At 38.9% G+C, this 22,428-nt stretch overlaps 1 protein-coding gene across 1 annotated transcript; it reads right to left on the bottom strand.

Moving 5' to 3' along the window:
• Nucleotides 1-10,735: 10,735 nt before the first annotated feature.
• Nucleotides 10,736-20,652, bottom strand: SMIM23 (small integral membrane protein 23). The gene is made up of 4 exons (XM_043985769.1): nt 20,566-20,652; nt 15,275-15,326; nt 14,963-15,030; nt 10,736-10,948 (listed from the first exon to the last, which is right to left on the bottom strand). The coding sequence occupies exons 1-4, from the start codon at nt 20,650-20,652 to the stop codon at nt 10,736-10,738; spliced, it is 420 nt and encodes a 139-aa protein (XP_043841704.1).
• Nucleotides 20,653-22,428: the final 1,776 nt, after the last annotated feature.

The following is a 22,428-nucleotide window of genomic DNA, read 5'->3' as shown; positions in this document are numbered from 1 at the left end:
GCAAAATATTAAGTGACAAAGGAAAAACTTCCTGTGTATTTCATAGGTCCTCTTTGCAGCCTTTGTGGAAAGACATTGGACAAGAATCACTCAAGATGAGAAGCCATGGATGACTTGAGACTGATACTGTCGGAGGCAGTGCCTGGGCTGATGATATAACATACCTGTTGTCACTTGCACATAGCCTAAAAGGAGGTAAGTTCTCTCTGGGCCTTGGTTTCTTTTTTTTTTTTTTTGGTAGGGCAATGAGGGTTAAGTGACTTGCCCAGGGTCACACAGCTAGTAAGTGTTAAGTGTCTGAGGCTGGATTTGAACTCAGGTCCTCCTGAATCCAGGGCCAGTGCTTTATCCCCTGTGCCACCTAGCTGTCTCCTTCTCAACAATTGGGCCTTGGTTTCTTTTTCTTTCTTTCTTTTTTTTTTTACTGAATAAATGAATGAAGCATTTATTAAATACTTGCTACATGCAAAGCACAACACTAAGCACTAGAGATACACTTAGAAAAGCAAGATGGTGCTTCCTATCATTGTGGTTTTTTTAAATAAAGTATTTTATTTTTTTCCCCATTACATGTAAAGATAGTTCTCAACTTTTGTTTATACAAGCTTTCCAATTTCAGATTTTTCTCCCTCCCTCCCCTCCCTCCAGGTTTCTTAATCTAGAAAATGAAAGAGTTGAAACTAGCTGGTCTTGAAGGGCCTTTCTACCTCTGACAGTTCATGATCTATGATCCATCACAAATTAAGAAGCAGTGAGCTAATGGAAAGATCCTTGGGCTGTTAGAGAATAGAAACCTATTTGAATAGAAGCTGCATTAGGTCTTCCTTGCCTTTAGTGACAGGAATGAGGCGGTGGGGGGAAAAGGAGTGCAGCCCTAGGTTGTAGATTAAAACCCTCCCTTCTCTTGGCGTCTTCCTTCCTCTCTCTCCTTGGCCTCAGGCACAGGATACACATCATTAACGGTGACAGTCACAGCAGTAGATGTTTAGGTGCCTGGGGGGAAAATGTCCATTTTGACTCCATCCATCCTTACCCTCAATTGTTCTTGTGACACTGAGATTTGGGCCAAATTAAATTTAGTGCATTTCACAATTTTGTTTAACAAATTAATGGATAAAAGGGACAAACCAAACACAGATTTTAATTTGACACCATTCCAAATAAAGGCTTGACATGAACCTTCCTGGCCAGTGGGAAGAATACTTCCTGTGCTATTCCCATTGTCCAATTGGTCAAGAAAGGTTACCTGACTTTATCAAGGTTGGTCCTTATGAAGACCCTTCCAAATCAGACTTGGGACTGTGGGCTTTAGGTTCCAGAGTAGGAAGCCAGTCACTGATAAAGTATACCAGGAACACAATTCCTACATTTAGTTCACCCAGAGAGAATATTCAGGTAGGCATAAGCCATAGGATACAGAATTGGAGGGATCCTTTTGGATCTTGTCCAATGCTTTCATTTTAAAGATGAGGAAACTGAGGGGCAGAGAAGCGCCCCCAAATGACACAATTGTCCTTCCAACACGTGTTGGGACTCTGAGTTCTCTTTTCAGGCAACTATGCTGCTAGTGGTTAAATAGCTTTGCATTTAGACTCTATATAATCTTTTGTTAACTCATAATGTTTTCTCCGGCTCAAACCCCATCTAACAGCAATCAGTGGTGAAACAGCAAAAGCAGCAAAGCACTTGGTGACAAGGGTCCTCTTTTAAACTTTTCTTCTTAAGAAGAATTTACTTTATATAAGACTCAAAGGTTTACAGAATTTACTGATACTATAATGAGGTCCCGATTAGGGCAAATAAAGAATCCCTAAAACAGTCTCATCATATGAATTTGCATATTTTCATTGGGTTGGTACCAAAACCCATCAAAAATTTGAATAATATGACTGTGAATATATTCGACCACTTCAGTAAACCCTTATTTTAATTAATCAGGACCAAGCTGTATTTTATTTGATGGGCACAACAATGACACCTGCAAGGTAGGTATTATTATCCCCATTTTTCAAATGAGAAAACAGGCTCTGAGAAATTAAATGATTCATCTAGGTCACACAGCTAGTAAGTGTGTGAGGAAGGATTCAAATTCAGGTCTGACTCTGAGTTCTCCACTCTAAGTGCTAACTTTCCTATTAAAATGATCACTTATTTATTATCTGATTTCTTTCTAACTCAACCAATCTTCAGTTCCATTCTATCCCTAAGCTAAGGGGCCCTTCTTGGCCATTTATATAAAAATAAATGGTTTAATTCAATACAGCAATCATTTATTGAGCTATTTAAGTGGTAGGCTTGGAGCTAAAGGGATGAAGAGATAAATAACACCGGCATCCTGCTTTTAAGGAGTTTATGATCTAGTAGGGAAGACCTACAAATAAATTATTTTCTTAATACTTAATACATGATATTAGGGGTTATTGGGTGTCTATTGGGAAGTAAGTGTAGTGTCAAAATAGAATGAGTCTATATTTTAAAAATATAGTATTTTGGGGCAGCTAGGTGGCACAGTGGATAGAGCACCGGCTCTGGAGTCAGGAGTACCTGAGTTCAAATCCGACCTCAGACACTTAACACTTACTAGCTGTGTGACCCTGGGCAAGTCACTTAACCCCAATTGCCTCACTAAAAAAAAAAAAAAAATAGTATTTTACAAATTTTAAAAAATTACTTTGGGGAACTTTCTTAAAATTAAGTGAGCTAAAAATAGTTTTGCCATTTAGAAAAGTTTTTATATACCTTTTAAAAAATTTAATCCTTATGCAAAAGTGGTGGCCACAGAAACTTCCTTGACCTCCTGTATACTCCCAATGGATCTGCACCTGAACCATGGCATTTTCTGTTTTTTATTGGGTCCCATGCAACCTTAGGGTCCTGGCTCGTCCCTTAGTCTCTATCACTTCAGTTGTTTTGAAGATGAGTATTGACAGAGCTGAAAGAGAGCTTCTCAGTAGACTTTAAAAGGAGAAAGAATGCCTGCACTTGCTCTTTCTTTCCTTCTTTAAAGCTTGTCATGACTCATGAGCTCTTCCCTAGTCTTTCTAGTAGAGGGAGAGGGGGATTTTCCTCACCTCTCTCATTCTCCTCAGCAGCAGTTGTTGCTGTTCATTTATTTCAGTTGTGTCCAACTCTTGGTGATCCCATTTGGGATTTTTCTGACAAACATACTGGAGTGGTTTGCCATTTCCTTCTCCAGCTCATTTTCCAGATGAGGAAACTGAAGCAAACAGGGTTAAGTGACTTGCCCAGGGTCACACAGCTAGTAAGTGTCTGAAGCCAGATTTGAACCCAGGAAGGTGAGTCTTCCTAACTCCAGCATCAGTGCTCTTTCCACTGTGCCCTCTACCTGACCAATAGCAGCTATACAAACTACATTACCATGATAGGGAGAACATGGACTTGTCCAGGTGATCCTAAACACTATCTCAAGTCTGTAGCTTCTGCTTCTGCTTTGTATTTCTTTTTCTTACTATAGGCAAACAGTGATTCTAACATAGATGTTTCTAGCTTTTGAGGCTACTCTGTGAGCTGAAGAAATCCAGAGTCATTGAGCAGTCTCAGAGACTAGTTTCCCAGCAGGAGGTGTTTTCTGCGGCTACATCCTTCTTGGAGGAGATCACCACTGCCAGGAGGATGAGCTACATATTCCTGAATAGTCAGAAAATATGGGAGTGAGTTACTGCTTGGACTGTGCAGACTGAGGTGGATATGAAATCTGTTCAGGGTTTCACAAGACTCCTGGCAGTCTTTATTTCATAGGAAAGTAAAATCAGAGTACTTTATAAGTTATTGTTTCAAGTTTCGAGTATTTTTAAATGCTTGCTTATGAGTCTTTTTTATTTTAAATATTTCATTTTTGGTGGAAGAAATAAATAGCTCTTCTGATATAGTCTAACAGGGTCTCTCATTTCTAGAAGAGACCCTGTTAGTCCCTTTTGACAACATTCTAAATGAGTCAAACTTAAATTATATTTGAGAGATTTTCTTTGGAATTCTATTCTGGAGGGGGAGAACTTGATGAATCAGAGAGTATGAGAAAAAGGCATTACCCTTCCTCTTTTGGAATCAGGGTCCCCTTGAATTAAGAATTGGGGGTCCTTGTGGAAGAGGGAAACCTCTGGGCTACAGATAACACAAAACAGTTCTATAAAGTAGGTCGGGCAGACACCCCATTTTGTAGATAAGGAAATTGTGACTCAGAGGGGTGAAGCATCTTTTAGGTGGCAGAGCTTAGAACAGTACTCTCTCTATCACACCAGGTTGATTGTAATATATAGGCAATTAATTAGAAAGAGTGACATGAGAAGAGATGACTGTTTAAGACATACAGCAGCAATGATAACACTCATATTTGTATAGCACTTAATGAAAACCATAATCAATAGATTATAGAGTAGTTATTATGCCACCCAGTGTAGAGGATATAAAAATATAATAAAAATGATTACTTTTTTCTAGGGTGAAGTTAAGGAGACTCTGAACCTGGAATTTCACTGGTATTAGGAAACTACCTATTTGGAAACTCTCTAAACCACTGCAGATTAGGAGCTGCTTATTGACCTGACTCTAAGACCATGAGGTCTTAGAGAATTGTCTGACAGCATTGAGAGGTTAAACGACTTTTCCAAGGTCAAGTCAGCTCCCAACATCAAAGGTTTCCTCCAATCAGATCAGCTCCCTGTAAAAACTACACTGCCTGCCTGTCTCTTGTCAGCTGTGCTCAACTCTGCTGACTTATTTCACCTTCTGTAAGCTTTTCTTCTGTCTTCTCTGTTTTGTCATCTATAAGCACTATCTCTTACTGGCTTCTCTCATCAGTTTCTCAAGTGGCTTCTAAAGCTGAGGTTTTTCATTCGCTCTTGCCTGAAATCAAGACCTCTCCATGTGCAGTGACTCACTTCTCTCTTAGGTTGATAACCCCCCAAATCCACATTTCTGTCTAATATAATACAGTGAGTAATTTTTTCCATAGTTCCCCCCCAAAATTCTATGATTCAAAGTTTTTGAGCAATAAACTTCAAAGTCCTGAACAACAACAACAAAAGCAATTGTTGACATTTATATAACAATTTAAGCTTTAAAAGGCACATATGATATCTCATTTGATTCTTACAATAATCCTTAGAAGTAGATACTATCATTGTTCCCATTTCGCAGACGAAAAAACTGCAGTACTGACTGACAAGGTGCTCACCAGACATAAATGGCAGCTGCCAGATTTTCCAACTGGACTATTTTTACTGATGAGTTGTGGGGTTTGTTTGTTTGGGTTTTTTTGGTGAGGCAAAATAAGTGACCCAGGGTCACACAGCCAGTGAGTGTCAAATGTCTGAGGCTGGATTTGAACTCAGGTTCTCCTGAATCCAGGGACGGTGCTTTATCCACTGCGCCACCTAGCTGCCCCTTTACTGATGAGTTTTAAAAGACTATATTGATACTGAAAGCTCTATGTTCCCAGAGCTCTATCCAACCTCTGTTTTCTTTCCTCTGTGCCTTCTGGAATAATAATAATAATAATAATAATAATAATAATAATAATAATAATAATAATAATAATAATAATAATAATAATAATAATAATAATACAGCAACAGCTAGCATTTATATAGCACTTTAAGGTTTGTAGAGTGCTTCATCACTTTTTTTCATCACTTTTGATCCTTACAACAACCCTGGGATGTAGATGCTATTATTAGTCTTATTTTACAAATTAGGAAACTGAGGTAGAAAGAGGCTAAATGACATGTTTAGGGTTAAAAAGTTAGTAAGAGGCTGAGGCTGGATTTGAACTCAGGTCTTCCTGACTCCAGGTCCAGTGATCTATCCTTTGCTTTCTACCTTCCATCCATCATCTGTTACTTACCAAAACCATCAGTAGCTTTTAGCATCATCTCTAAGATGAGTTGCTCCTTCCCTTCGACTCCTAAACACACAGGGCCAGGAGGAAGAGTCTCCCCAGCCCTTTCTAGGGGTATAGGACCTCAGTGCCATTTTTAGACCTTTCTTCTCTGATAGCTCAGCAACCACTTTATGGCCTTTAAAATTTACTCTATTATGCCTAAATTCTAGCTACCATTATCAATGGACCTTTGGGTCCTCTATGTTTTTCACAATAATTTATCTCTTGGCTCACCATCTTTTTGCTCCTGCTCCCTCCGAATATCATGGTGCCCTTGTCCCCAGCCCCCAGCATTAGTGATTTTTAGTCATGGATCTGCTCTGGGAGGTATATTCTTTGATAGACTGAGATTAAGATTAGAAAGAGGTTGACTGGCACTGAAGATAGGTCCTTTTGAGTTGCCCTATTGTCTTTAGCCATAGTGTGAATCTTCTCAGAATTAATGTTTTTTTTTTCTTCATAATTACCTGGGGGGAGGTGGGAATAGATGGTCCTTGGGGCTGGATGGGATTCTCGGTATTATCTATGTCACTCATAATAAACCCTATCAGAATTTAAGGTGGGTTGGAACCTCTCAGGCATTTTGTGTGAGTGTTGGAGATGGGGAAGGGCTTAGGGAGAAGGAATTAGCTTTGTTTTCATGTTAGTTTTACTGTCCAAGACATCCCTACAAGGTATAGTATCTTCAGCATTCATATGGTCAAGAATTTATTGTTTGATGTGTGTTAGGTACTGTGTTAGGTGCTAAGGATGCAAATAATAAAAATAGAAGAGTCCCCTGCCTTCTCAAGGAGCTAACAGCAGCTTTCTCCATACCTACAATTTTATTAATTTGGCCTCCCTGTTTCTCAATCTTCTCAAACTCCATGACCTCTGTCTCTAGTCCACTTCATCCAGACACAGAAATGAACTCCTCTCCCAACCCCCTCTCTATCCTCTAATGCCCCCTAAAACAACAACCTGACAATCTGATCCAGTTGCCAGATTTCCTTCTTCTAGGTAGTTTAGGCATTGTCCCTGTTTTTTTTTTTTTTGCATTCTTAATTTGCTCAACATAGGTTGTGTAAAGGTCAGCCCCTGGCCCTAATATCACAATAGATTATGACCCAGTGGGATCTCACTGAATGAAGGATATGAAGGGGGAAAAAACTCCAACAGAAAACAAACCTAGGACCAAAAACAAAACCAGAAAACAAACCCAGGATGGAGGTAAGGTTAGTAAAAGAGAGACTGGGGCAACAACAACAACAAAAATCCTCAAATATATTGGTTAAAAAGAAGAGAACAGAGAAAAACATCTATTAACATTAAAGACGGAGCATGAAATTAATGACATGTCTTAATTGACTGCGACGCTGAACTTATTTTTTAAATGCCTGAAACAAAGAAAAGAAGTTTTTGTCAATTAGAAGCCGTAAGATCCTCCAAATCCAGATGACTGTTCTTTCCTCACCACAGAGTTTAACAAGATAGAAGGCAAGTCCTATCCTCCCCCCCAGGCCTTGTGTGTGACAGAAACTGAAATTGGGTTCCTTCCTTTTTTTCCTCCTTCATCTCTGAGGATGTGTTTTCACTGGAAAAGTCTTCATTAATGGTAAAAAACTGTTCCAGTTGCTGTTATATTTGAGATGGTCTTCTTAGCAAATAACAATAAAGATTTCTACCACAGAAGGGAAATCTTGTTTGTAAATTAGTACCATTATCTTCCAAAAGCTTCAGTAGAAGAGATCATTTTTGCAGGATGCATTCCTAGGATAGCTCATATTTCAATAGCACTGTAGGGTTTACAAAGTGCTTTACACAAAACTAGCCTCATAAAGCAATAATGGTAAGAATTTATGTAACAACTTTGAGATTTGCAAAGTGCTTTACAAATATTATCTCATTTCATCCTCATAACAACCCTGGAAAGTAGGTGCTGTTATTATTTCCAGTTTAGAAATGTGGAAACTGAGCCAGACAGGTTAAATGACTTACTCATGATTACATAGCTAGTAAGTGTTTGAGACTAGATTTGAACTAAGATACCAGGTCCAGTGCATCATCTACTGTGCCAAGAAATTCATCCATCTGTCTGTCTATTCATCCATCCATCTGTCCATCTGTTCATCCATCTGTACTTCCATCCATCCATGCATCTATGCATCCATCAATGCACAAGAACTTAAGGGCCAACTAAGTACCAGATATTGAAGATACAAATCCAATTAATGAAATTATCCATACTGTAGGGAAAGAAATTCTTCATTTTAGGTAGTTGATTTTGTGTCTGAAAGTCCCATTTGTTTGAATGAGATAGTCACACTCCTTCCAAGGAGGAAGGACCAGGAGGCAGGTCCCTCGGCACCCACATATTATTCCAGGAGCACTGAGAAGTTCATATTAGACTGAATAAGGATCAAGAAATCCAATGAGTAACTATACTAAATGACTTCTTCCACTCTAGAACTGCATACAATGTCAACAACCAATACAATTACCACAACCCCTCGCCCCCATCTCCAGCAAGTACCAGGACAGGGTAACCTCACACACTTGTCCAGATAAATCCAGGGACTTCAGCATGTGAAACTTTGCAGCTATGGGCAACAATAGTGGAGGACTCCTCTGACCTTGGAAGTGCCAAGGAGTAAGAGTAGGAAGCAACCAGCATGGTGCTAATCAGATCAGCATAATGCCTTAAGTGCTCAGACAGGGATAGAACCAGCCAAAGTACTTTTAACTCCCTCACACTTCATCCCAGATTATATGAGAGGTCCCTGAAGATACTGCATTCTGAACCATTTAAGATCCAACCAGGGTGAGATCAAGCAAGTTTATCAATCCCATTCACAAATATATCAGGGGGTAGGGGGTGGTCCTGGTAGAAAGCCTCAGTTTAGGAACTAAAGCTGATGAAACAAGTAAGTCAAAGAAAATACCATCAAGCATAAAAAAATCATTGTCACTTAAGGGAGAGACTAAAAGAAAAAAAAATCCCACAAAGATTACATGAATACTTAGAAGAAATGAAACGAGATGGAAAAAGGAAATAGAAGTTCTTGAGAAAAAAATTGGAAGAAGCTTAGAAGAAATGCTAAATCTTATCAAAGAAATGGACATCCTAAAAACTATAATAGACCAAAAGGAAACCAATGACTCCATGAGATAGCAAGATATATCAGAACAAAGTAAAAAGAATGTAAAAAATCAAAGAAAATGTAGGATATCTGACTTTTAAAAAAACTGATCTGGAAAAAAGTCAAGGAAAGATAATTTAAGAATCACTGGATTCCCTGAAAACAATGATTAAAGGGGAAAAAAAAGCCTGAATGCTTTATTTCAAGAAATTGTAAGTGAAAACTGCCTGGATCTATTGGAACCAGAGGGCAATGTTATAAAAGAATCCACTGGTCACTTTCAGAAAGAAATCCCTAAAGGAAAAGTCCCGGAAATGCTATAGCCAAAAGTCCAGAGTCCCCACATCAAAGACAAAATATAGAAGCAGAAAGTAGCAGTTCAGGTATCAAGGAACCACAGTCAAGATAACACGTAGACCTGGCAGCTTTTACTAAAAAGCTGGAGATCTCAGAATTATAAAAGATGAAAGATATCACCTTACAATCAAGAATAATTTATCCTGCAAAGTTGAGTATAATTCTGCAGGAAGGAAATGGGTTTTTAATGGAATAGAGAACTTTCAAGCATTTCTGATAAAAGGACCAGAGCTGAGTAGGTACTTTGAAATAAAAACATGAATCCTGAGCAATAATTTATTTAAGCATTTGTATTATTTACCATTTGGAGTTTTTTTTGGGGGGGGTTTGGTGAGGCAAATGGGGGTTAAGTGACTTGCCTGGGGGTCACACAGCTAGTAAGTGTCAAGTGTCTGAGGCTGGATTTGAACTCAGGTCCTCCTGAATCCAGGGCAGGTGCTTTATCCACTGCACCACTTAGCTCTAGGCCCCCTCTAATATATTTCTATCTATCTATCTATCTATCTATCTATCTATCTATCTATCTATCTATCTATCTATCTATCTATCTATGTGTTTATTTATTTTAGTGAGGCAATTGGGGTTAAGTGACTTGCCCAGGGTTACACAGCTATAAGTGTTAAGTGTCTGAGGCCAGATTTGAACTCAGGTACTCCTGACTCCAGGGCTGGTGCTCTATCCACTGCAGCACCTAGCTGCCCATATATTTATAACTAGATATTTTATAGACACCTTGAACTCATTGTCTTTCCCCTTCCAAATGTTTACCTTTTCTCCTATATTCTTGTTGAAGTACCACCATCTTTCTAGTCATTCAAATCTGCAACATCAGTCATTATCAACTCTTTCATCTTCTTCATCTCCCATTTCTAACCAGATCCTCTTTGAGGTCAGGAAACTTTATTTTTATTTTTTTTTCTTTGCATACCTGTCACCTAATATAGTGTCTGGCATATAGCAAGTAGCTAATAATTGCTTGGTTGATTTGATTTCTCATTTCTTCCTGTTTAGCTTCTGCTGGGATAGCTATAAATAAGGTAATATCCTCTTAATATATGCTGAGGTAGGGGGAGAGCTCTATATTCAAGATTGGGAATGGCTTTTTCTATTCCAGTGTTCCTTGGATGGAGTCTTGCCCTGATGCTCATTTCCTATAAGTCAGATGGCAATTGAGATGAATGAATCACCCATGGAGGCAAATGTTGTGCTTGGTTTTCAAATTACTTTATTTTTTTGTTTTACCACATAGCTCAAGTATCCAAGCTCCATCTTGTTTGGAATGTCATATTGCATTACAGTCAGAAGTGTTTTCATCAGCTGTCCCTCCATGTAGGCTACTCCAGCCCCATCCCCAGAATGCTTACATGTGACTTGTGAGGGTTACACACTTTTCATCTGATCCCAGATCCCTTAAGTGATAATCTAACCATTCTTCCAGGTCTTTCACTTGTTGTTCCAGGGCCCTTAATTCTTGCTCCAGTCGCTCCTGAAGGATGTCTAGGCTCTCTGTCAACCACATTCCCATAGCTTTGACTGGTGCCTTTGGTTGGTTCTTGAGTTGATTACCAAGGTTCTGAAAGGCAGAATGTTAAAGTGTTTCCGTGTATCATCAGTCTACAAATATCTTTGAGCCTCCCCCATCTCATCCAGTCATGGGACAATGATCGGTCTGTCAACCTTAAATCCAGTATACTTAAACACATATGGCAACCTCTCATCACCATCTTCCTGCCCAATCTAAATTTAGCAAAATAGAGTAAGGAACCCCAGAGTAACATAGCACTCTCTAAAGATCCTAGGAAGCTTTTTTTTGCACTGGCTGGACAATGTTATGCTCAAGACATTACTCAGAAAGAATAATGCAATCTCTCTGCAATCTCATTTTGAGAACTTTCTTCACAAAGAGAAATGTGGCCCAGGGGGATAATGGTAGTGTACTAATTCCCATATGGGGCCTAAATATATGATGTACTTTTCACGTTTAACCCATCTCTCAAGGTGAGGATGGAGGGGAAGGTCAGCCTGTGGTGCATGCTGTCTGTGGATTGTGATTCTGGATTGGTGGAAAGAACACTAATGCAACCCTGTTTGGTGGTGGTGGTGGGGGCGAGAATGTGAGGTTAGTGTGAGAGCTTTGGGAAAGGGTACTCAGGGTTCTAGACTTTCTTGGGGACTGACCCAAGACATGTAAAGAAGAGAGACAGATACTCCCATAGCATCATAGACTGGAAGAGACCTTAGAGGCCACTAAGTCTAATCCTCTCATTTTACAGATGAGGAAACTGAGAAAAAGAAAGGTTAACCAACTTTCTCAGGGACACAAAATTAGTAAGCTTCAGAAATATTGTTTTAAGAACATCTTTGAGTAACTTAAGTAATTTCGACTATTATAAATACCCAAATTAACTACAAAGGACACATGAAAGAAGGCACAATCTGCATCCAGAGAAAGAACTGAGAAATAGATGTATAGAATGATTTTACATAAACATACACAGTTGTATCTATTGGTAGCTATCTCTAGAGCAAGGTAGGGGTAGGAAAGGGAAAAAAGGAAAAAAAGAAATTTACATGATAACTTTATTATATATTTTAAAAGAATAGCAATTTATATATAATAGATTTGCTGCTTCATGTGCAATCATCTTTTAAAAAAATTATACTATGTTATGGAAATGCTTGTTTTTATTTCACAAATTAAAAATGAAATAAATTTTAAAAATTTAATAAGCAGGGGGCAGCTAGGTGGTACAGTGGATAAAGCACCAGCCCTGGATTCAGGAGGACCCGAGTTCAAATCCAGCCTCAGATACTTAACACTTACTAGCTGTGTGACCATAGGCAAGTCACTTAATAACCCTCATTGCCCCTCAAAAAAAAGAAGCACCTGAGATGAGGTAAGATTTGAACCTATGTCTTCTTCACTTCAGCTTCAGAGCTCTTATCATTACACCCTGTTGCCTCTTGGGTGACACATTTTCTATTGCTTTGCTAAGGGCTTGGGCACAGTTCTATGTAGGTTACCACATTAAATATTTTTTTTCTTTTTAATGCCTTTATTCAGGAGAACTGAAGATTCTTTTCAAAGCCATGAGCCACATTCTGATCTTCCTAGTCAAAGAGGGAGACAACTTGGTACAGTGGAAAGAGTTCTGGATCTGAAGTCAGAGGACGTGGCTTCAAATTCCACCTTTGCTACAGACAACTTGTTTGACTTTGGATGTCCCACTTCTCTCTTAGCCTAGGCTCCTTCTTCTATGAAAGAAGAAGTCTTAACTAGATGACCTCTGAGGTTCATTCAAGCTTTAAATGCTGTTTTTGCCTATGCTATCTTTCTATAGGCATAGTATTCATTTTTGGGGGGCGTGGGGTGGGGCAATGAGGGTTAAGTGACTTGCCCAGGGTCACACAGCTAGTAAGTGTCAAGTATCTGAGGTTGCATTTGAACTCAGGTTCTCCTGAATCCAGGGCCAGTGCTTTATCCACTGCGCCACCTAGCTGCCCCTATAGTATTTATTTTTGCAGCTATGACAATAGCTAAACTTTTGTTTCTGGCATGAAAAAAGTGTTTGTTTGTAATACTGTGGGGGCATCTAGGTGCCACAGTGGATAGAGGACTGGGCCTCGAGTCAGGAAGATTTATCTTCATGAGCTCAAATCTGGTCCCAGACACTTACTAGTTGTATGATCCTGGGCAAGTCATGTCACCCTGTTTGCCTCAGTTTTCTCATCTGTAAAAGGAGCTGGAGAAGGAAATAGCAAACCACTCCAGTATTTTTTTCCTTTTTTCTTTTTCTTTCTTTCTTTCTTTCTTTCTTTCTTTCTTTCTTTTTTTTGCAGGGCAATGAGGGTTAAGTGACTTGCTCAGGGTCACACAGCTAGTAAGTAGCAAGCGTCTGAGGCCGCATTTGAACTCAGGTCCTCCTGAATCCAGGGCCTATGCTTTATCCACTGCGCCACCTCACTGCCCTTCCACTCCAGTATCTTTGCCAAGAAATCCCCCCAACGGGGTCATGAAGACTTGGAAAGGACTGAAAAATGACTCAATAAATTGTAATGCTGTATGAACACTTCCATCATTTTCATGGCATTAGGTCAAAAGTATTACCTTCACTATTCACACAGTTCATGAACATTCATTGAGTGTTAACTATGTGCAAAACATGATGCTTTTTTTTTTCTTTTTTGGCCATTCCTTTGCTATTTTCCAGGGATTCACCTTGCCCTAGTACCTCTTCCCAAAGAGAACAAACATCTACAGAATTGAATGAATGTGAACAAGATACTCAACAAATCTGCATTCCAGTTTATGTGACCTGCTTATTGCTCCAGATTTATGAGATTCAATGAGATGATGATTACAAAAGTGCTTCTAGAAAGCAGAAAGCACTATCCAAATGCAAGATGATATCTCCTTTCCCACAAAGATCTTCTTGTAAGGAAGACAAGTCAGATATGCTATCCTCTTTATCCCCTTTGCCTTTACTACTCCAAGATGCCCAGAAAAGACACACTTGCCTCTTTCCTTCTCTCTTAGCTTTCATTCATTCATTTTTCTTTTTTTCTTTTTTTTTTGCAGGGGCAATGAGGGTTAAGTGACTTGCCCAGGGTCATACAGCTAGTAAGTGTCAAGTGTCTGAAGCCAGATTCAAACTCAGGTCCTCCTGATTCCAGAGCCAGTGCTTTATCCACTGCACCACCTAGCTGCCCCTGGGGCAGCTCTGGATTCAGGAGGACCTGAGTTCGAATCTGGCCTCAGACACTTGACACTTACTAGCTGTGTGACCCTGGGCAAGTCACTTAACCCTCATTGCCCTGCCCCCCTCCCCCCTAAAAAAAGAGATTACAAATTCTTTGAAGGCAGGGACTCTTTCTGCACACCCGTGTGTCTCTCTAGCACTTAGCACAGACAGAGCCCTACATATAGTAAATGCTCAACAAATAATTCATTTGGGCAGCTAGGTGGTGCAGTGGATAAAGCACTGGCCCTGGATTCAGGAAGACCTGAGTTCAAATTCAGCCTCAGACACTCGACACTTAATAGCTGCGTGACTTCTGTGTGACTCCGGGGCAAGTCACTTAACCCCCATTGCCCTGCAAAACCAAAACAAAACAAAGCAAAGCAAAGCAAAATAAACAACAACAAAAAAACCCCAGACAAACAACAAAACCAAAAACCCCCCAAACACACACCCCAAGCCCCCAAATATTTCATTCCATAGGGGAGATAATACCAACAAGCATGAAAGAGTGAGCAAGAATGAGGTCTGAAAAAAGGCTGAATTATTGGTACAAAAATTTAGATAGTATATGATAAGGTGTTGAATTGTGATGTGGATAATAAATAAGGGGAAAATGAGTTGGAAAAGGCAGAGATCACTTCATATTAAGGTTGTTGGGAATGGGTTTATGGAGGTCACCTCTGAATTGGACCAGTAGGATTTGGATAGCAACAAAGGGATAGGGTAGGCCAGTGGGAACAATGGGAGCGAGTATAGCCTGAATGTGGACCCTTAAGGGTCGACCCGCCAGGTCAGGGGATACCCGTGTGAATGGTTTACTTCAAATGTAGTTTCTGGTTCTGTACCTTGGAAACATCGTGATTCTGATAGTAATTACATTCTTGGATCCCCTGTGAGGTCTCCCAGCTTTTTCCTAAAGCCAAGACACAAACATTGCAAGTTAGTTTTATAAGAAGGGAACAATAAATGGTACAAATATAATTCATATTCCTTCCTGAGGTCTTCTCTCATCTCAGTCCCAATTCTGGAGGATGGAGAGGGGACAGAGAAGGAAAGGTGACCATTGCCTAAGCCAGACCTCTTCCCGAAATATGTCTCCATTTACCTGCTCCCTTGACTCTCCCATGGGGACATTCAAGGAGCTCAAACTGTCTTACCTGATAACCACATGGTCACATACAGGAACAAAATCAGAAATATCAAGATCTTCTGCAGGTCCAGATGGAGAAATAGGAAAGGGGAGAAGAGACAAGAGGAGAAATGAGAATTTCCTGAGGACAGTGCCCCATCTACAATTGTATTACTTTTAACACATAGTTAAGCATGTTGCTTTCTATGAAAATTTAGTAAGTACCAAATTAATTAGTTCAAATTAATACAGTCACAGCAATAACTTTGAAGGTCTTAGTAACTCTGATTAGCATGATGACCCACCATAGGACTCAAGATGAAACCTGCTTTCTATCTCCAGATAGAAACCTGGGGGTCTCAGTACAAATCAAAGTGTGTGTATAAAATATATGTGTGTATATATATGTATATACATACATATATATATATATATATACATACATATATATACATATATACATATTTTCTCTTTCTCTTTCTTGCCTTCTTTTTTTTCCTTCTTCGGAACATGGATAATTTGTTTTGCATATCTGTACATATTTATAATGGGTTTTGTTTTTCTTTCTTTCTCAATGTGTTAGGGATGGGGAGAAAAGGAGAGAAATTGGAATTGAAAATAAAATAAAAGTAGCTTAAAAAGAAATTAATTTGTTAAAATCAATAAGTATTTGTTGGACATTTACTATATATAGGACTCTATGCTAGGTGGTATAGGGATATAAAGAAGCACCTCCCTTCAAGGCATTTTTAATCTCATTTTAAAGATAAGATAAACACATAAAATGGTGAAAAATACATTTTATGCTTGAATAATCTGAGATTTCCTCAAGTGTATGCTGAAGCCAGCTTGAAAGTCTCACAAAGAGCTGGTTGTTAAATTTTCAGTATGAATATTTACACCTTGGAAATTGGCAAAAGTTAAAAATCAGGGATTGGTTTATTGGTTTTAAAAAATTGTTTTTAGACTTAAAAAGTGATGGAAGGGGCAGCTAGGCGGCGTAGTGGATAGAGCACCCGTCCTAGATTCAGGAGGACTGCGTTCAAATCTGACTTCAGACACTTGACACTTACTAGCTGTGTGACCCTAGGCAAGTCACTTAACACCAATTGCCTCACCAAAAAAACCCAAACCAAACCAAAATAACAAAACAAAAAAAAAAAGTGATGAGAAAGTTAATATTGCAGATTAGACTTAAAAGTGGATCAGGGGGGCAGCTAGGTGGTGCAGTGGATAGAGCACTGGCCCTGGAGTCAGGCGTGCCTGGGTTCAAATCCAGCCTCAGACACTTAACACTTACTAGCTGTGTGACCCTGGGCAAGTCACTTGACCCCAATTGCCTCACTAAAAAAAAAAAAGTGGATCAGGGGTATATTTATGCATATATATATATATATACATACATACACATATGTCTATATATGTGTATATCTATTTCTTCTATCTCTATCTTTATCTCTATCTTTGTAGATACAGTTGTTAAACATTTATCCACAAACCCCAGGTAAGGGCTGAGGGACTCAATCTGTCACCTATGACTTAACAGATAATGGCTAAAGACATGTTGAGGTATATAAAGGATAAATGACTTGCCTAGAGTCATTCAGCATGTAAGTTTCAGAGCCAGGATCTGAATCTAGGTCCTCCTTATTCTGGGACTTCTAGCACTCCATTCACCATACCCAATGCTCTTCCTACTCTGAAGAGATTTCAACCAGCAAGTCAGTAAATCAACAAATATTGTATTAAATACCTCCTATTGTCAGGCACTGTGCTAGACCCTGGGGATATGAGCACAAGGAATGAAACAATCCTGTCTCACAAGGAATTTATATTCTAGTCGGGGAGACACCAGGTACAAATATCAGTATATACATACATATATAATATGCAAACACATGCACTCACGAACACAGAGCACAAATATAAAGTGAATGATTAAAAATATTTTTGTTGCTGCTGTGTCGTTTCACTCGTCTGACTCTTTGTGACCCTATTTGGGGTTTTCTTGGAGAAGATACTGTTGTGGTGTGCCATTTCCCTGTCCAGCTCATTTTTATAGATAAGGAAACTGAAGCAACAGGGTGAAGTGACTTGCTCAGGCTCACACAACTAGTAAGTGTCTGAGGCCATATTTGAACATATGAAGATGAGTCTTCTTGATTCCAAGTCCAATGCTCTATCCACTGCATAGAGTAGTTAAATAGAAGGTAGGTTGCAGGAAAACCACTAGTATTAGGGAAAATTGAGAAAGGTTTCATGTAGAAGATGGCACCTTAGCTGCATCATAAAGAGGTGGATGTAATAAGGTAGTGAATTCTAGGCATGTGGGATGGTCAATACAAGGGCATGGAGACAGGAATTGGAGTGGCAAGTATGAGGAGGAGAGAGAAGACCAATTTGTCAATTTGTCTGAATCACAGAGTGTAGGAGTGGTAGTAAGGTCCAATGATGCTGGAAAGATAGTTTGGGTGAATTATAAATTGCCAGTGACTGCATGAAAAAGGCTCTACATCATTGATAAGAGAAATGCACATTAAAAAATTAGGTTTTATCAGAAAATTGATAAAGATGACAAAAATCAGAAACATTGTTTTTTCTTTTTTTAATCATACAAGTATTTTATTATTTTCCAGTTGCATGTAAAGATAGTTTTCAACATTTGTTTTTATAAGATTTTGAGTTCCAAATATTTCTTCCTCCCTTCTCTTCCTCTTCCCCAAGACAGAAAGCAATCTGATGTTATATATGTACAAGTTGTGAAAGAAGAATCAGAACAAAAGGGAAAAACATCAAAAAAGATAAAAAAAGTAGAAACATTATGGTTTAATCTGCATTCAGATTCCACAGTTCTTTTTTTCTGGATGTGGAGAACATTTTCCATCATGAGTCCTTTGGAATTGTCTTGGATCATTGCATTGCCGAGAAGAGCTAAGTCTATCACAGTTGATTATCCTACTATGTTGCTCTTACTGTGCATAATATTTTCCTGGTTCTGCTCACTTCACTCAGCATCAGTCCACTTAAGTCTTTCCAGGTTTTTCTGAAATCTGCCTGCTCATCATTTCTTATAGCACAATAGTATTCCATTACATTTATAAACCACAACTTGTTCAGCCATTCCCCAAATGATGGGCATTTCCTTGATTACCAATTATTTGTCACCATAAACAGAGCTGCTATAAATGTTTTTGTACATGTGCATCCTTTACCCTTTTCTATGATCTCTTTGGGATACAGACCTAGTAGTGGTATTACTGGGTCAAAGGCTATATACACAGTCCCATAACCCTTTTGGCATAGTTCTAAATTGCTCTCCAGAATGGTTGAATCAGTTCCAATTTTTCCACTGCTTCTCCAACATTTTTTTTGGGTCATATTAGCCAATCTGATAGGTGTGAGGTGGTACCTCAGAGTTGTTTTAATTTGCATTTCTCTAATCAGTAGTGATTTGGAGCATTTTTTCATATGGTAATAGCTTTGATTTTTGTCAGAAAACTTCCTGTTCATATCTTTTGACCATTTTTCAATTGGGGAATGACTTGCATTCTTATAAATTTGATTTATTTCCAATATATTTTAGAAATTAGACCTTTATTAGAAACACTGGCCATAAAAATTGTTTCCCAGCTTTCTGATTCCCTTCTAATTTTGGCTGCATTATTTATGTTTGTACACAAACTTTTTAATTCGATGTAATCAAAACAATCATTTTGCATTTTATAATATTCTCTATCTCTTGTTTGTCATAAATTCTTTTTCTCTCCATAGATCTGAGAGGTAAACTATTCCTTCCTCTCCTAATTTATGTATGTTATCACCCTTTAAGTTTAAATCATGTACCCATTTTGACCTCATTTTGGTATAAATGTAAGATGTTGGTCTCTGCCTATTTTCTGTCATACTATCTTCCAGTTTTCCCAGCAGTTTTTTAGTGCTGCCTCCATTTTGCATGTATTAGGCACTTAATAAATGCTTATGGTCTGTGCTTCAGTTTCCTCAGCTCTAAAATGACAGCCTTAATGTCTGCCCTGCTAACTTCAGAGATAAGACAGTATGTTAAAGTGTTGCTAAGTGCTTACAAAAGTAAGGAATTATTAATTATTGTTAAAGGGCTAAAATTCTAGCTAAACTGTCTAAAATATCTAATGAGTGGTCACCAATAAATTATAAGCTTTAGCAAGAATTAGACTTTTAAGCATTTATTAAGGAGAATAAGAATTTGGTAAAGAGAGAGAGAAAGGCTTAGATTCCTATCTATTAAAGGAAGAGCACATTTCTTGCTCCATTCTCCACCAGAGTCCTCAGGAAAAAGCCCCAGTCAGAGTGCCAGGCTCCCCCCTTCTTCCTCCCACCAGCAAACGTCACTTCCTGACACCAAAGAAAAGACTCCTGGTCTTGCCCTCAAAGACCTTCACTTCATGGCAAAGCTTTTCTGTAGTAAGTCTCCAGTAGGTGGCGTCATTCCAATCATTACAGTATGATGTGATTAAGGGCCAAAGTGAATGATGGAGGCAATTAGAAGTCTGAAGAACAGTTTTTGCTCTTGGGGAGATTTGGTACAGGAATCACACATAGATATTAAAAAGCAATCTGCAACCAAATGCTTGATCATAGGATTCTCTCTACTGGGAAAACTACAGTTGAGGCTTAGAATCCAGGTCAGAACAATGAAGTTACACTTCAGACAGAGTATGGAATATTTAGCTCTGATGACTCCAATAGGGTGTTGGCAGAAAGGCAGCTTGGTCACAGAATGGGTAGAATACTGGACCTAGAGTCAGGATGACCCTAATTGAAATCCTGCCTCATATACTTTGCTGGCTGTGTGGTCCTTTCACTTAATCTCTCAGTCTTAATTTCCACACCTGTAGCATGAAATCAACACCTTCCTTATAGGGTTGTTGTGAGTACCAGATGAGATAATATTTGTAAAGCATGGCAAACCTTAAAATGCTATATTGTTGTTCAGTCATTTCAGTCGTGTCCAACTCTTTGTGACCCCATTTGTGGTTTTCTTGGCAAAGATACTGGAGTAATTTGCCATTTCCTTCTCCAGTTTATTTTTCAGTCGAGGAAACTGAGGCAAACAGGAGTAAGTGATTTGCCCAGAGTCACACAGCTAGTAAGTGTCTGAGGACAGATTTGCATTTGGGAAGATGAATCTTCCTGACTCTAGGTTCTGCACTCTATCCACTGTTCCACCTAGCTGCCCCAGAGACCAGTAAAACACAGCAAATAATCAAGAGCTGAACAGAATAAACTTGATTACCAAAACCCATGGCGCAGATGAAGAATGCTAGATTGGGCTAATCTCACCTGTTTTTTGACTATAGAAGCACTGACAATTCTTCTGGATGTGTTTGCTCTTCTTTGCCAGACAATGCCCACATGTCCAACCTGCATAGTCTAGATAAAGATATTGAAAAGTCAAATAATTTCAACTAGACTCCCTGCCAACTCCATCTCACTGACTGGGTTGCCTATCAAGACTACCTGAAGCTTCCCTTCACTTAAGGGTCTCACAAAATCACACTGATGTCATAAAAGGTGATGTCTTTAGGTTGGGCTATAGTCGAGTGGGCAGGGCAATTGTTGCTTGTCCTTTGTTCTTGAAGAGGACCATGACATCAGGGTGATGTTGTAACTTGCACTGAGTTAGATTTCAGTGAGGGAGGGCTATGTAAGGTCACCAACCTCACTCTCTCCTCTAGAGCCATCTGGGTCCAGTGGCAAGATATGTAGATATATATATCAAGACTACTGGAGATGGCCCTGGATATTTAAGGCAATTGGGGTTAAGTGAACTTGCCCAGGGCCACTGAAGAGTTAATTATGAAATCAGGAAGATCTTCCCTGTTCTTGAGAATATAGTTACATGAGCAGTAAATATTTGAGGTGAAATTTGAGCTCAGGTCCTTCCAATTTCAGGGCCAGTGCTCTATCCACTGTACTATCTAGCTGCCCTTTAGAAAACCCAGTCTTGTCTATGTAGCCGAAGAGGTCTGAACTAGGGAGGGCTTTAGACAAGATTAGGAAGTAGGCACATTGTGGTTTTGATGTTCCTTTTCCAATTTCCTGCTCAGGAATTCTTCCTTACCTCACCTCCCCAACCACCCCCAACTGCTGCAACCTTGTCAGAATATGCCTTCAGTGACAGTGTCTCAATCTCCTTTAAACACCTCTCTCCCAACAGTTTACTTTTTCATTATTTCTTTAACTCGGGTCTTATTAGGTGAACAATAGCTAATTACTATTAATATATTCATCATCTGAAGTGATTTTCAGATAATATAGAGGGAGGGTCATATATTCTATCATCATAAAAGTGTCAGTTCTTTTTTATCATGGCAGAATAAGGACCTCAAATTGTTTTATGAGGAAAAGATTAATCATTTAATAGATCTATTTTTTCCCCTTTAAAAACATTGATTCCTTTTGTTCTTACATCAAAATCATTTGTTCTGATTATACCCCTCTGAATATACCCCTCACTCTGTCCTTTCTTCTACTTGACACCTTTTCTTCCCAGCCAGTGAGCTTTGAATTGTAACAAATAAAAATGGGCAAAGGCAGCCCACATAGCTAATGACAGTGAATACAAATAAAAAAAAAATCTGACACTGTTTGTAAATCATAGTTCCCCATCTCTCTAACAAAAGGGGGGAAGTAGATTTCCTCATCTTTTCTCTGGGGCCAAGACAGGTCATTACAATTATACAGTTGTTGTTTAATTGTTTTCAGTTATGTCTGACTCTTCATGACCCCATTTATGGTTTTCTTGGCAAAGATACTAGTATAGTTTGTCATTTCCTTCTCCAGTTCATTTTCCAGATGAGGAAACTGAAGCAAACAGGATGAAGTGACTTGAAGTGACACCGTTAGTAAGTGTCTGAGGCTGAATTTGAACTCATGAAGATTTCAATTGACGAGAGTCTTCCTTTGTTTTTCTGAATTCCTCCTATTCATTGCTTCTTGTGCCATAATAAAATTCCATTATATTAGTCATCTTAAGTGTCCATTTCTTTTTCCTGGTTCTTTGCTAACATGAAAATGCTGCTATTAATATTTTAGAATATAGGGAGCTTTTCTTTCAATCTTGGGCATCCTTTTGTACATAGCCTTCAGTGGGATCTCTGGGTCAAAAGATATGAACAACTTAGTTAAGTTTTCTTGCATAAT

Source organism: Dromiciops gliroides, chromosome 2 (genome assembly GCF_019393635.1).
Source record: "Dromiciops gliroides isolate mDroGli1 chromosome 2, mDroGli1.pri, whole genome shotgun sequence".
NCBI classification, from domain to species: domain Eukaryota; kingdom Metazoa; phylum Chordata; class Mammalia; order Microbiotheria; family Microbiotheriidae; genus Dromiciops; species Dromiciops gliroides.
Note: the sequence above shows the minus strand (reverse complement) of the source record. Positions and strands in the feature narration are given on the sequence as shown.